This window comes from Anopheles gambiae, chromosome 3, assembly GCF_943734735.2.
Source record: "Anopheles gambiae chromosome 3, idAnoGambNW_F1_1, whole genome shotgun sequence".
Taxonomy (NCBI): Eukaryota; Metazoa; Arthropoda; class Insecta; order Diptera; family Culicidae; genus Anopheles; species Anopheles gambiae.
This window is the reverse complement of record NC_064602.1, coordinates 27,107,614-27,123,854: the sequence shown is the minus strand read 5'-3', so window position 1 is coordinate 27,123,854 and position 16,241 is coordinate 27,107,614. Positions and strand designations below refer to the sequence as shown.

The following is a 16,241-nucleotide window of genomic DNA, read 5'->3' as shown; positions in this document are numbered from 1 at the left end:
AACACAAACACCTGCAACACCCCCTTTTGCCATTTCTTTTTCATTTGATGCGCGCCAGTATGAGTCAGTTCCGTTTGCGCACAACGAGTAGGGGGTTGCCGATCATAATGCGCACTGCCACCATCGTCACGCGTCGCGCGCTCACGCAGTTGCATAATGAAAACGGGCAAATTATTGTGCTTCAAATGCAAAAAAAAACCATAAACAGACGATGGTTCCGTTGCCATTCAAGTTGAAAGGGTGTCAGAAACGGTACTGGTCAGTGGGAGCTATTCCGGTGGGAATGCCGGTGTCTGAAAATTAGGGGAATCAGTTTTGCGATCAGACAGGAAGAGAGTAGAACTTTTAAGAGTATTATGATTTTATCAATAATTGTTGTAAAACAGATCTGTTCTAGGGAGGTGTAATTAAATTCATGAATTATGATGTACTAAACAAATTAAAAAAATCATTATTCCGATGTTTGAGGTAAAATTATAAAAGAATAAATTATAAAACTTATTATAAAGTAAAGAATCACCCAACTCTTCATTTTAATCTTTGTAATGATTTTTTTATTATTATTATTTTATTCCAATAAACACACAACTACTCCTACCACTGTAATTACTGCAGCAACTGCAATTCAAACCAAAAAGAAAGTCAACTAGCGAAATATCTGCCCCCGCTTAGGACATAAACAAGTTTGTTAACAAGCTTTTCAGTTGTACGCTAAAGCTGCCTGAATAATTGCAACTCACACCTTCCCCTGTCCATAATGCATCTAAGCTACTGTTTATGTTGCACCATCCCCTACCACGTAGCTGCAATCGGGTACTAATTTTCACTCTCAAACCTTCAGCCGTAGGAAAATCCCTCCCTCCATGTACAGTGGTACATGGAGCCGCGTACAGCACATTCCGAACAATTCTATTACCAACGTGCTTCCCATCGGTTCGGTTCGAATTGCGGCGTCTCGGCAGCGCACCAAACACGGCTCTCTGCGGCACACAAGCGCGTTAATGTAGGTCAGTGGAGAACGCTGTAAAACGATACCACCGTAAAACGTATTCCGGCGCCATGCAGCCGCAAATGGTGTATGTTGCCCCTTTCGCTGAGGTAATGCTTCACATCTCTCGGCAAACGGGTCGTTTGGCAAGTACATATAGTCGGCGTGCAGAGCTTTAACCGCTTCAGACAGAAGTTTTTTGTTGGCATGAGAATAGTGCGGCTTCGCTGAATGTTTTGGGTAACAGTACCTTTTCGCTTTTTGTTGAACCGTGTTTCGTTTTGTTTTTTGCCACTACCGCAAACTGTTTAACCATTTAAGTGTGAAAGATCAAGAACTATTAGGCAAGCCACAGAACGAAGATCCGCCTTTACGGGCGTCACGCAAGCAAAAAGCGGTACATTTATTGCATGCCGTATACCGAACGGAGGAAACCGGGAGGCAATTGTTTTTTTGTTGTGTAAATGCTGGTACGACGGTGAATTATTTGTGGTGATTTTTTACCCCCATTACCTTAAGCGTTTCGCGAACCAAGCTGAAGGGGGCGGCATATGCGTTGCGCTCAACCAGCATAATGACTTGGCTATGATTGTTTCCAATTTAGCGTGTAATGATAAACCCTGCTCGCTGTATCTCATTAACAAATAGCAAAAAAAGCATGTACAAGGAAAGGGAAATGATAAAAAAAACAGAGGCCAAATGGGTTAAATTGGTATGATCAGTTTGCTCGCATATCACAGAAAAGACAAATGTGAACCCATCAATCACCAGCAGGGGTATCTCTACAGGGAAATAGAGAAATAGAAAGCCTATCCAATTATTTATTAGAAATATGGTTCATCCCACAAAACAAATGTAATTTGAAACGTTCATTTCTGCTTTCTTTCAGCATGATGTTGTAGCTTAAAACATATAGTACAAAGCGGCATCGTTTTTTATCACCACAAAAAACCACAATCTCACAGTAGGGACGCCAACAAACCTTACTGACATGCATACATCAGCCATCAGACATAGCAGAATGCACACAAACACTCTATAGCAAAGAGTGCTTCAAGTGCTGCAACAGGTGGCACACCCGGCGGAAAACCTGTATTTATGCTACAAAGCACACGCACTCGCACCTAAAAACCGGTTCTCCGCTTAGTGAGCGGTTTTGCGTCGGCTCTAATGCAATACAAATGCTGCCTGTGGCTGGTGTGTTAGTGTAGTGACACAGACATTGAGCATAAATATGCATCGAAACCATATGGCGCCACGCATCCATGTCACGACGGAATAGAATGCAGTAAGGCGGTGACGTTTAGGAGTGGGAAAACAAACTAACCTACTTGTATAAGAGAAGATAGAGAGAAAGATTTGAAAGAGAGACTCAAATCATATTCAACATCTTCACAACTACTACTAAAACCTCCTGCGCGAGATTAGATTACCACAAAACTGAGCTTTTTCCACGAATTGAAGCAATGAATCAACACACATAGTACACACTGTGTAGTGTGCACCATCATTCATTCAAACAAACTTCAAAAGCCACTTGTTTTGGGTGGGGAGGGATGAATCATGGCATCTCCTCACTGCGGATGACTAACGCTGACCCGATGACGATCATTTCCGCTGCGAAGGTGTTCGAACTAATAGCTCCATTGACTGGTCCGCCTATGGAACGATCAGCCTGACTAGGCCAACGCCTAATTGACCTGAACGGACAGTCGCCAGAATCAGCTGTCTTATGGGGCTTATGGAGCTTTATTGTAGTACGATTGTCAATTTTCCGTTTCGAATGATGATGTGTTTATGGCACCGTGTTCGCAGCCAAACCCGCTTCAATGGGTCGTTTTATTCGGAGGCACGCGAGTTACGCACCAGTGATCATCATCTGTTGCCCATTTTTTATGTAGTTAATGCACAATCGTGGTAGCCAAATGTCTGGCGATGGTGAACCTCAGGTGAACAACCTCCGCACGATGGGGCGTCATCACCTGTCTGGCAAAGAGGTGCAGTTCAGTGCTGCGGTCCGCTGCAGGAACAGGTCAAAATACGGGGGGGGGGGGGGGGGGGTGGAGGGGGTGGAATTTGGAAAACAATGGTTTGTGAACGAGAAACAACTGCAAAATGGACTATACTTTTCCCATTGTGTTTGCTTTTTGGGAGGTAAAAAAACAGTCTTTATGTGCCTTTTCCTCTCGTGAATGTTCCACCAAACATCCGCCAAAACAGTGAGAATTAAAGTGAAAAATATGCACCGCATTTGCCAGAGAAAGAGGAAAAGGTTTCGATCTTAATTAACGACCCTTGACCATTGTGAACCTCGTTGGATATAATTAAGCAACCGGTTTGCCCTTTTATCTCGCTTCGAGTAACCACAGCAACAGGCAATTAGATGACCATTTCGTTCCAAACTACGCCCCATTTGATAAGCCCTACAGAGCGACGCCTTCAATGAATTCAATCATTTGTCTGTCTTCTCCAAGAATCTGTTCTCGTGCTGTTGTCGTCGTTGTCGTATGCGTGTGATCATCCTCCCTTGCCGATCGACGAATTAGCTGGCATTGCTGCCACACACCCTCGGAAAGGTCGTGCGATAGGGGTTAATTGATTAACAGCGGCTATTGCACGAACTTCCATTTACTACTACGACTACAGCAAGGCGTAAACACTGAACATTTTTATGAATGAAAATCCAAACCCTCACCTATCGTGTGTGAACAAGTGTGTCATTTACTCAGACGTGAACGAACCGCTGTTACTGGACAGGAAACGGGCTTCCATAAAGCGATGATACTATACTTTATAGCATCGTGTAGAGTTTATATATAGATTTTCCAAATAAATACACTCCTACAAATTACATAATTTTGCACCACTTACCCCCATGCGCTTCTTCCCGAAAGAATGGAACAATGCTCCGGAGGTAATCATCGTTACCAAATCTTGTCAGCAGGCAATCGAAAGCGAGCGTACGAAAAAGCTTGTGCGCACTTTCCTTTACGCTCGTCATCTTCGCAACCGCCTCACAAACTCTCATTCGCGATTACGGCGATCAGAGAAAGAAGGCAAAAAATGCGCGAAAAATCGACACCGGCTGGCTCGCCGGTAAAGGTTTTAAGCCCCTGCGGGGCATTGTTTCCGCGGTAGCACAGCATAAATCGGCCGCGGAGAAGTTCGCACTTAATCACGGTTGTTTTTTTTCGCTTTGCAGTAGATTAAATTTCACATACCAGATGTGAAACGCGGAAGCGCTGGTTAATGTAGTTCGATTTTACTATACAAAAAGGCTTTTAGATGATGTTGAAAAGCGAGCTTGAATTTGAATTTCATTAGATAATAAAAATGAGTAAAAGTTTTTTTTATTGCTAGCTTTTCTTATAAAAAAATCTCTTCAATGTAATAAACAAGTTTAATAATAACTTATGGAAAGAAATTAAAGCTTCTACTTCAACTTTTATATGTAGTATACTCTGGTTTTATAAGATACACATTTGATTTTATTATGTACCTTAAATTATGCGAAAAACTGCAATTGTATTAATTTTTTTACACCGTTACGTCATTAAATTTAATTCTGAAAATAGCACATGTAAATACCCTACAAGTGATTCCCTTATAACAAAAGATTTTGGTGTCGCTATATGAAAGTGTCGCGCTTCCTTCAAAGGATTGCTCTCGATTACCGCCAACAATTATTTAACCCCAAGGGTTAACCGGGTGGACCATTTTTAATCTAATAATCACCACCGCCACAGTAAAAGATCACATTTCTGTCCTTCGGCCACAGAGGAACGAAAGTTTCGCAAGAAGCACATCTGTTTTTTTTTTCTAAATATGATATCGTGTTTGTGTTGCCGTGCGCGTGCTAGATGCGAACGAATGCGAACGAACTCGCCTGGAAGTCATCTTCCAGCCAGGGGCTAATTAATTAATTTTATAATTCCGAATTCATTTACCCCGCGCATATCACTCCACCGTTTTACGAGCAAGCTCCATGGGATAGTCAACTGACAATACCAAAGGATAGCTCGCATTTGAAGCAATGGATTGTTTTTTTACTTGGTACGCACGTGCCTGCTCGCTGGGCAGAGTGTGAATAATTTCATGCTTTGCTTCGTGCGCAGAACTCTACAGCGATGGAATCGTAAGGCACTTGTCTCAACGTTGAAGTGAAATTGTACCAGAATTTACGAATGTTTCCCCCCTCTGGCGATGGGATCGTTCCACAATGCTGAGAATCATTCATGGAACGTTGCCCGAAACGATCGTAATAGATGGACGTCTTTTTTTTCGAGAGTTCTTCCATCGTCATCGTCTGAAACAGCCGCGCGAAACGCGTGTGCTCAAGAATGTTGAACTTTATTTTGACCGGCACAACACCGCGCCGTGCAAAATTGTGTGAACTGCGCGTCGTGTCACTGTGCCGGAAGCCTGCGCCGAAAGTGGATCGACGCGTGACGGTGAGCTGATTAACTGCACCACCGCCCACCGGCAAAGGAAATGGGGCATAGGTTCTTCGGTAGGGATGAGTGACTGCACACCGTTGGTGCACAGTTCCGAAACCACCTGGCCGTATTCTAGCCCATGAGGTGACATAAATTCTGTTTACGCTGCAGTGATTTTCTGGAGAACTGAATTGGATCATACATTTTAATGATGATGAAGTAAGAGTATGTTACGGAATAAGTTTTCCCTCGAATTGTAATGTAAGGTTCAATGATATTGTGCAAAGTAGCTTGAATTAAGTTAAATCTACGTCAATTCTTATAAACAGATACTGCTTATAAAGATCGCTTAGGGTGGTGGTTTTCAACCAACCTAGCAGTAAAAGACTGTAGAACTCAATGGGGCATCCTTTCTGTGAAAAAGTCATATCAAGAAAGCAAATAAATCATAACCTAACGACGAAATCTGAGTTCAGTGTAAGTTATTCCAGCAGCTTGATCAGACATAATCAAACTAAGAATGTGGTTCGTTATGGTTCTTGGCTATATGGTTTTTTATCTCCATTCTCCGGATGTAAACATCAACATCTAGTATTTTGAACTAAAATAATTCAATCAAGTTATGTGTCATGAAACTGCTCAGAACAAGCTCAGAACATCCAAGAGTTGTTCTGTAGTAACGAAAGCTAGCCATAATTCTACTGGTTTAATATACCAATCAAAGATGGAACTGATAACGTCTTATTGGAATAGATCAGTTCAACAATATTTGTACAGAACCATCGATGACACATTTCGTGAACCTTTCCCTTTCCTTTCAATTGTCCGCTTTGCTACTTCTCGGATAAGGAAAAGTGGCACGTCCCACAGCAAAAGGGCTTTATTTGCGTACAACCTGTTCGTTTGTTTGTGTGTAAATACGTAGGAAAATCATGATAAAACGCTCGCAAGTTGTGACCAATGAAAGGGACTGCATTCCGACCCTTCCTTATTCTATTTCGGGTAAGTTTAGCGATCGTATACGATAAAAAAACGGAACATGTTTGTGTGTAAAGTCTCTGATAACACGCTCACTGTTGAGGAAGCACCCGAGGTTTCGTAATCGGAAAAGGTAAACGAAACAGGTGGAATTAATCAAACATTGCTCAACCGCCTCACCAAACGCAACGAGACGTGTGTACGAGCTTCCCACATAGCCCAGGGTCCCAGCGGTCCACGACTCAGTCAGCGATAAGCAGATAAGATAACAGAGGAAGAGCGTTGTGTTGAAAGGTTGATCGGCCCTTACCATTGCCACTACCGAGCCGCGCACCGTAATGCCGACCATCGGTGCAAAGTGGATCGTAACGCCGGCCTCGATGATGAGTCGCGCACGCCGTTCCACCTCCAGATCCGTCCGCATCGAGTACGGGCTTTCCGAGGCACGGAGAATCTTCTCGCCCAGCACCACATCTCCGCCAATTTCGGTGTACCGTCCGCCCGGTCCGTCCACACCATTCTCGCCGTCTTGATAGTGTGAATCACCAACACCCATTCCCTCCCCGTCACTGTGGTCGGTTACGATGTGATTCGTGATGATTTCTTTACTACTCGGCGCTGGCACATGCTCCACATCCCGATCGGGATGATGCAGCTGGTCGCCGAAGTCATCCACATCCTCCACCTGACACTGACCCGGTAGCACAAGAACACTTGCGTATAGCACCACCAACAACACTGGCAGCAACTTGCCGATCATCATCGCCGATCGATATTTTAGACGATTTTTCCACTGTTTCACAGTCCGCGTGCGGCTGTGGCTCTTCATTTTGAGGGGGGGTTGTGTATTGAGCACTCTATTCACCACTATCGCACTATCACACTATCGGCACACGCACATAGAGGCAACTGCGGTACCCTCTTTCAACTGCAAAAAGCGACGAGAAATGTAACACTGTTTCACCTGCGAGGTACGCAAAACACACCAACTATTGATTGAACACCCACTGAACAGGCTCTGCGCTCACTGGCAACATTCCCACGGGATTCGAGATCGCATCGCACTGGCACAAAATCTGCTAACCTCACTGTAAGGCACAGAAAAGCACACTACCCTTGGAGCGTCATCACTCCGGGAACACTCATCAAATCGTAGTAATCAACCCACACGCACACACCTGTATCCGTGTAGGGTGTGTTGGTGGCCTGGAAAGGAAAGAAAAGAGATGGAACAGAAATTAGAGACACACATAGATCTCGCACACACCGTTTCGATAACGTAGCAGTAGTAGTAGTAACAGTAGAACAACACACGTTTAACCCCCCCTTTGGTGCCACGATAAGTTGCGGCACAACCCTCTCTATTCCAGAGCACGATAAAGAAACAAACACACCCTGGGCTAGGCTATGGATTGCACGCGGACATACACCCCAAAACGGCGGCTCTCAATCGTGGATGTGTGCCACATTATGCGCCTGTGCTGGTGAGGTGTTGTTGGCTATGGTTATGATGCAAGACCGTGCCACTTCCATTACAACCAAAGCCTACCACCACCTTCAACGCACATCAGCCAAGACGGGGTGAAGATGTAAAGCGTGTCGATCGGGAAAGCGAGTAAGAAATAACCAAAACCGGTTCACCGGTAAGATGCTGACGGTGAGGGTGAAAAGCGTCCATATGAATCGTAGAAAAAACCAACATCAAGCTCCCTTTTACGGTACCCTTTGCTTTGCAGGGCGAAAGGTGTAATGAGTGAAGTGATTTCATAATTTACTCTCACCCGCGCCCACACCGGAAACCGGAATACCGGTAGCGCGCTGTGTTTACAGTATAAATTATATAGCTGGAAGATGTGAGAATGTGTGCGTTTTTGTCAGATTTCTGATGAAGATGCAGATAGAAATGAATGCATTAAGGTACGGCGTAGGAAAAGCCAAATAAAGGATCCATTGAACGGATATTGCATTGTCATTATAATATATTAAGACCCTTCATTGACAGTGATGATGAAACGTAAATGGATTAAATTATGAAGTTAATTGACTCATTTCACTCCAAGAACCCATAAGAAATTTCAATCCATGGTGAGTATTATTGTTTTCTCTGAAAATTCTCTTTTTATATATGCAACGATCGCCTCATGCCAAGAATGGACCAATGGTGTAGAGACAGATGCACCAGCTCTTACAACAATTGTCGTAGATCAATCCTTAAACGGATCGGTATACGCTCTGGTGTGGATTAAACTAGGTTATAGAGAAAGACAGGGCGAATTCAATTAAATTGGACTGGATTCTAACCATGATCATGAGTTTATATGTTTGTTGTTGAGTTTTTATGTTTGTTTCTGACCTTTTGGAATGTAGCTGAATCTAGAGTTTACACTAGTAATAAGAGTAAATGATTAAAATCCTTACATTAGGTAAAACAGGTGCAGGTTCTTAAAACATACAGGTAACGTCAAAACGACAAATAGACCTAAGTATTATCGATCACCTGGTGCATTCAATAATCTGAATGTTTAAAGTAATGGTTCAATCCCACTCATACAAAATGACAAACATTTATGTTTGGTAACTTAGACACGTCCATAATGATATTGAACTTGGATTTTGACCAAATTTTCCAATAATAGAAGAAAAACGTTGGAGAACCTTAATAGATCTGGCGTGATCTGGTCATATTTTCCATTGAAAGACGGAGTGAACATCTGTCATTGTTAAAATAATTGGTAAGATCCTTAAAAAAACTGAGACTACTACTAGTGCTGCCTAAGATACAGAATGAACTCGAAAAGATTTATTGAACCTTTTAAAAGTCTATGCAAAAAATTTTTGTGACATATCTTCCTATACGTGAAAATGTGATCTCGTCTTACCTTCAGCAAATAAAAACGAACAGCTAACGATCACTGTTTACCAACCCCTCAACCTAAAGCAGCTAAATAACACTCCTTCCCCACGCTCTGCACTAATGTGCTCCGATGTGCGACAAAAATAATTAGCCCTTGAAGTGGAAGCAAACACGGTTAACCAGCCAACCGACCAGACCGCAGACTCAATGTAGATCATCGTTTTGCCATTCCGTCACCAATCCGTTATCCATCCATCCATCGGTTGTGCTCCCTGCTGGCAGACTTCACTTTGTCACCACAAAAATCCCTCCACTCTGATGGCGACGCTTCGTACGCTTTGCTAATTGCGACTGTTGTTGCGGAGAAGATTATGATGATGGACGGCACGATTGACGCCCCGGAGCTCGAGAATCGCCTCTCCGGTTTCGGTCTCTAATGAGATCTTCCAAACGAGCGAGGGTAGCGAGTCGGAACACCTTCAGGCCACGTGGTGGAACGCAACTATGTGTTTGTTTGTTGATGAATATTGAGATCTTCGTCACCTTTTTCTTGCTTTCTAGGTTACGTGAAACCCAGGCAAAGTTGGTATTTGTGCTGAGATGCACTTCAAAAGCTTCCTCTCTTCCGAAGAGGGGGATAGCGCAACCGAAACCCAAAACATTCGTTTCCAGTTATTCCAGGGCAGGGTGGTGTCAGCTTGACCTGATTCCATCCGATCAGATCTGACGTCGAGATCGAGACGGGGTGAAAGGAAAGGGAGTGTAGAAACCCGTGTGGAAAATTGATAATGGCCATGAAATTTTAACGCAATAATATCGGGCGCGCATGCCGAGTGGCGTTAGTGGCACAGAAATATCATTTCCCAGATCCCAGGCGTTTTGTGGAAGGTTGGGAGATTTCTGTGGTCTCTGTGGAGTGAAAGAAAAACAACTCTACTCCCGCAATATATGCATGGTGTGGCGTGGTAAACCATCTTAGCCTTCCATTTTGTTGTGCTTTCTGGTGAGGCGCTAAATACGATCGGTCGAAGAAAATGGGCATGTGAGTGGATAAGTCTGAAGCAAATGGATAAATATTGAGGAATCTCGCGTGAAGCTTTTTGGGTAAAGTGATTGTGAAACCGCATTGGAGATCACCACCATCACGCTTTCACACTCATCCTGCGTAATGTCTTGCCGTAACTCAGTCTGTGAACCAATTTAACTAACCGCAGGCAAAACCTAACCAAAATTGATTAAGCTTTCGGAGAAGAGATCGTCCGTGGTCCGTGATGTGCTTTTCTGGAAGCATGAGTGAAGTATTGTTGACAGTAGTATGACAATCATGCCCGCTAACGAACCCGTGGTAAAGGTGATAAGCAAAAAGTGTGAGCGTATGCTTTCGACCTAACGAAAATGCCATCCTATTCATTTTAGTGACCATTGACGGTGAAAAATCAATTCGAAGTACTTCCACACGGGGCTCCATTTCGGGGTTGTTTCGCTTTCGACGACTTCAATGCACTTTCAGCTTCAGCGAAGACCACCACACAATGCCATACGATCATGATACGAGATGGAAAGAAACGGTGATTTGGTGGGAAACTAAGAAAAAGCCACAAACCAGAAAATCGTGTTAAACTCATGAACTTTAGCCTAAGCCGAAAGAAAGTCGGCTGGTAACAGTCACAACAGCTGACACTCTCGGGCGAATGAAATCATTTCTTTCTCCAGTTTCCATCCTCCACACCGGTGATCTTGCCAACTTTGGCTTTGCAAAAAGAAAGCAAACACAGTGCACCAACAAATGCACATTACCACCGCTCGATGTATTCATCACGATTATCACTATCCGCAATAGAAACAAAGGCGAAAAATCGAGCAGCAACAGCGTTGCAATGAAGAGCGTGCGCGATCGTGAGCGCGCTTACAAAAATCCGTACAATGAGCTAATGAAAAGCTACCGGGGCGTATGGGACGGGGGAGTGTTTTCGGCACGAAAAACTGAAAACGATGAAAGCTGAAGCAGCGTTTGCCGACACAGTAGATGGAGGAAAAGATTGCAACTAAATGCTTGAAAGCCCTTCACAACACAACGTTTTAAAATGTGGAAGACGACTCTACGTGGAAGTGCGCGTGATCTAATCTTGAATGAAGGAAAGGAAGCTTTACTTTTAAAAACAACTTTTCAACGAAAAAGAAATGTAGATATGCAGTTTTTTTGTAAATTTCTTGGAACGTTTCATTCGAAACCATTCCGGAAAGTGGTTGAAAATTTAGCATAATTTCCGCAGCAAATTAGCTTCGCTTGCGTCTTCTTTTCGTCGCTCGCGTAGGGAAAGTCATCCAAATGAAGGAGAGGGGGGGGGGGGGGGTTATTAGTGTTTCCCCGTAAACAATTCGATTTGCATTCGACGATATGTAGGTACGTGCGTCCCCTACACTGGATGGAGCCATAAAAACTCGATCCAGTCAAAGGAAACGGATGCCTGACTGGGACCAAGGCGGTGGATCATGTTTCTTCTCACGCACGCAACGACGAACGGCTGCGGGCCGTGCGTCCGGTAACGAATTTGTACAATTTCTTCTTTCCTGCCTGTGTGGGTCACCGTTTCCCCCACAGGAAGACACACGATCAGAAAACCACACCCAACGCGGTCTCGTGGTGTCCGTCTCCATAAGATATTGGAAAGACAGAAGACGTTGACTTTGTAACACTCTCACCCACCAACAGTAGACCGAACTGACGAGTGTCTGTTGGGTGCGCGTGATGGAATGTTATCATTTCAGAAGTTCTTTATGCCTCGGGGACAGACGCGCTTTTGAGCTCTATCAGCTACAGTAAAAGCTACATTGCTACAACGAGATATAACATACATTCACCTTTGCCACTGTTCCGCCCTAACGTAGACGTGGACATAGGGCGCGTATGAGTAATAAGTCCCGTGCCATGTGTCTACGCAGTGCAACGCTTCATTCCGTAATAGTATCGCTTCTTCCCTCACTCGTATTTCATCGACAGCCCGAATGTCTGAACGCTCAACACTGCACGAAAGGGATGAATCAACCTCCGTGGGACGTGCCTTGGTATAGCGGGGAGGGCCTATTCCTACATGATGGAATTAAAAACTGACACCAATGACCTCGACGACTTCGTACATCGGATGTCTGGTAGGGAGGGCGAACAGTGAAACGAACAAATGTCTCACGATCGTACCTACAGCTTGTGGCAATTGTATTGGATGCTACGAAAATTAACGTCTTATTGACACGGAGCAAACATTTGCAATTTATTCTCTAAATATTTAGTCCCACCTAAACAATTCGGATCACCATTTGCACCAGACACATTCCAGGCATTGCTGGCAAGTTTGTGCAAAAACAAAAAAATACATCAACGGATCTCCCACAACACGCGCCGATCGGCAACGGTTATTGCAATGTTTCGGTTACGAACATTCAAATTAATGTATTCCCGCGTTGCAAACATGTTCGTTCCTTACAGAGCATCTAAGAAGCAACGAGAATGAAAGAAACGCTCGTAAGAAGCTTGATATAGGACGCTTTCTTGGTGCGAAGGGAGCGTGAAAGAGAAACACGAAACGGTCAAGAGGGAAACAAGTTATGCGAAGGCCACAACAAAGGGAGACGGGACGTTCTGGAAACGTGTTTTCAAGCGACGGACTTGGACGTTGACCATTCCCTGCCCTGCTTGGTGGTTCGAACGTTGGTTGCATCCACACACAAAGCTTGCCTGTACGCCATCCGGGGCTTGAGGCGTGTTGTGAAGGAACGGGTTGCCCAAGAGGCTCACACTTTGCATGCGCAATTACGAACGTGCGCCCGCGCACAAACTTGTTTTAAATTGCCTGCGGTGCCGTCATTATGTCCGTTAGGATACTGTCCGATTAGAACCGATTTGACCGATGCCCGCTCGGAACACTCCGGATGGCATCTAAGGCCCTTGGCTGGAAGGTTAAATGGTTTTTGCTTTGTTTACCACAATCGCTCGATGCTCAATAATGATCGGTTAATGATTTCGGGTTACTAAAAATAATTGGTAAACACCCTTATATAGAAAAGCCTTCATGCTTCTTCAAACTCACTCTACATTTGTTTGGCTTTTGTTATTTTGTTTGCATGGAAATTTACGCTAAGCATAGAAAGCGAAGGACAGTAAATGGTGGTTGTTTGTGCCAGTGCTTTCATAACATCGTTAAATGTGTACAAAGAACTGGCGGCCATCGCCATTCTGCATTGCAGCCGGTCGTTTACCGTGGACGACTGTAGGGCTGGCCCAACAACTGGTCGCTCGCATCGGGGCAGAAAAGCAACGGGAAAATGCCAAAACAATACCCATTTCCGTTGAACACATAATCTAACACACACACAGACTGATGAAAGCTACTTCCCCCGTGTGCAATGGTAAAACCTTGCCGCTTTTTTTTTTGGGGAGGCTGGTGGGTGTTAAAGGGAGGCCTTTGTTTTTGTTTCTAGGGAGTGAAAAGGTTTGCGGCTCTATGGGAAAGAGCTGAAGGAAAAGGGAAAGCCGGTGGCATCGGGTAGTGGTGTCTCCAAAACAACCTGACAGCACTGAATGCATTTGCTGAGGAATCTATTTTTATTTGCCGTTCAAGGTTCAGAGGGATAGCCAGGACTTAACGCAATCGCGAGACAACGTGGTTATCTTGAGCCTAAGTAGACTCTTACTAGGCCCAATGTGCTTGAATTCACAAAATTTTGGCCCCCAATACTCAGAACTTCTTAGTCCCTAGACACATAAACGGCCAGAATCCAAATATGAGACTTATTCTGCCAAATACTAATCAATCATTAGCCAAGTACTTAATTGATCACTAGATATATATGTTGAAACATTTTGTTGTATCAGCTGAGGCCATATTATAGTCCTTGTTCTTCCAACAATATTGTCTTGATGTCTCTGTACTTTGATAAGAATACACGCTATATATGAGGCACATGGGTTGATGTGTATCACAACACATGATAGATTAACTAAGAGATAACAAAGATCCAAAACTTTGATGGCAAATAATGGCCTCTGTAAGCCATGAGTTTCCAGCAATAACTATGAGAAGATGTCAGAGACTTTTATAGCATTTATATCGTATTCTGTTTTGAGATTCGATATTTCAATTAAAATTACGAATATAAAGCGTCTAATACTACTTCTTGGAGAAACCACACCACAATCCTTATACAACATTTCTTCCATTCAACATTTGCTTCAACTTCCATTCAACATTTCAAATCAGCTGTAAACACACCATGACATTCCCCGTAGATAATTACGTCGTTATTGATTTTTTGTGTGTGTCTGCTGGACATTCAATGCGCAACGACCTAGATTCGTTCACATCTCCATAGTAACCCTCAATAACTCCCTTACTATCCGAACGTCGTCGTCGTTGTCGACGTAGACAACTGTGATGCTTTACCGCGCGCATAGTATATGTCGTGTGGCTCTGACTCACACACCGCGCGACACCATCGATCCAAGATTGGCGCCACCAAGGTCAGGACTGTCGGGGGCATCACAACAGCGGGACAAAGGCACGGTAAGAGTGGAATGTGGAAAGAAACACTCCCAGGCATACGACCTTAATACGTTGCTGGCATGACGTATAAATCACTGCAGGCACTGACGATTGCACGGTTTGCAACGTGTTTTGGGGTGCGGTCGGACTGTGAGGTTTTTTTAGGGGTGGTGGGGCGCGAACATTACTCGCGGTTGTACAGAATCCGAAAAAGGGCTTTGTCTGATGATGGTTGGTTGCGAAAGCACGCTTAAAAAAAAAGACACACGCTGCTAATAAAGCTACAACACTGACACTAAGCGACACGGGAGGTTTAATCCGGTAGACATGGTAGACAGTAAGCGACGAACCTCGGTAAAATATGTTTGTAACCCATTGGAAGCTTTTTTTCAACTCCACAAACTCACACAGCCGTCTTGGATTATTTTTGGAGACACACTTTATTCAACCCGTTTTGGAAGAAGACGCACACACTCACACATGTTTGGCATCACTGGTGGTGTTCTTTTGCTGAGCTTAGATTTCTTCTTTTACTTCCCCCCCCCCCCCCACCCCCCCCCACACTTTAATCTTTACTGCATCTCCAACAGAAAAGCACACACATACACACTTAGAGCCACAGCAACCAAGATCTTCTGAAGGGATCCAAAACATGCTGGACGGTTGGATCACCACAACATTCCGAACAACACTGGAAAACCTGTTCTGGTCCTGTCTCGCTCTATCGCCATCGACGGGGGGGTTGAATAGAAGAAAGAGAGCCACCTTCGTAACTGACCGCAAAAAAGCACACACACACACACAGGTATCGGGAGGGAACACAATATAAAAGCAACACCCTTTCACACTTCAAGCCCACATACCACTCCTCACCCACAAAACTATCCCCGGCAAACGCCAAGATGATGCTTTCATTCCACCCCATTTCTTCCCATCTTTCCAGCCATCCCCTCCCCTCTTTTTCTTTGGTGGAATATCGTTTAAAGATGGAGGATCAAGTTGTAGACGGCGTTGTGCACTTACTTTCCGTTCCCTGCTTTATGAATTGCGAAGAACACGTTTGATCACTCACTTTAGTTACTGCTCGTTACTTTTGTCAATTTGAATTTTTCCACCCTTTTTTTTCTTTTTAATTATGGCTTAAACAAGCCCACTTGCGTCTTCTGAGCTATCCTCCACACACAAATCGTAGTAGCCCCTGTCTGGGTACACTACTGTCACCTTTGCCCCTAGTTACCGCGTGTCACTAAAACGGCGTGCAGTTGTGCGTTGTGGGTGCGGTCGTCGTCATCAAAACAGCAACAACCAGCGAAGGCAAGTGGCAAGGGTGAAACAAACAGAACAAATGCGCGTCTTGGCACTGACACACACACACGCGGTCTACAAAGTCACAAGGAGGAACGAGATCCGCAGGTACGTACGCACCGCTTCGCTGAAGCAACTGAAAT

The 16,241-nt window shown here is 44.2% G+C and overlaps 1 protein-coding gene across 4 annotated transcripts in view; it reads right to left on the bottom strand.

Moving 5' to 3' along the window:
* The window catches only part of LOC1280100 (protein bark beetle), a 27,538-nt gene extending 11,297 nt beyond the window's left edge, over window positions 1-16,241 (bottom strand). For 2 of the 4 annotated variants that reach the window (XM_061653648.1, XM_061653651.1), the window contains exons 1-2: window positions 15,817-16,241; window positions 6,713-7,608 (exon numbers count right to left, since the gene is read on the bottom strand). In XM_061653648.1, the coding sequence (XP_061509632.1) occupies window positions 6,713-7,231 (519 nt within the window). In that variant the 5' untranslated portion in view covers window positions 7,232-7,608; window positions 15,817-16,241. The remainder of the gene's footprint in view (window positions 1-6,712; window positions 7,609-15,816) is intronic. The other 2 variants (XM_061653650.1, XM_061653649.1) reach the window with 2 other exon arrangements.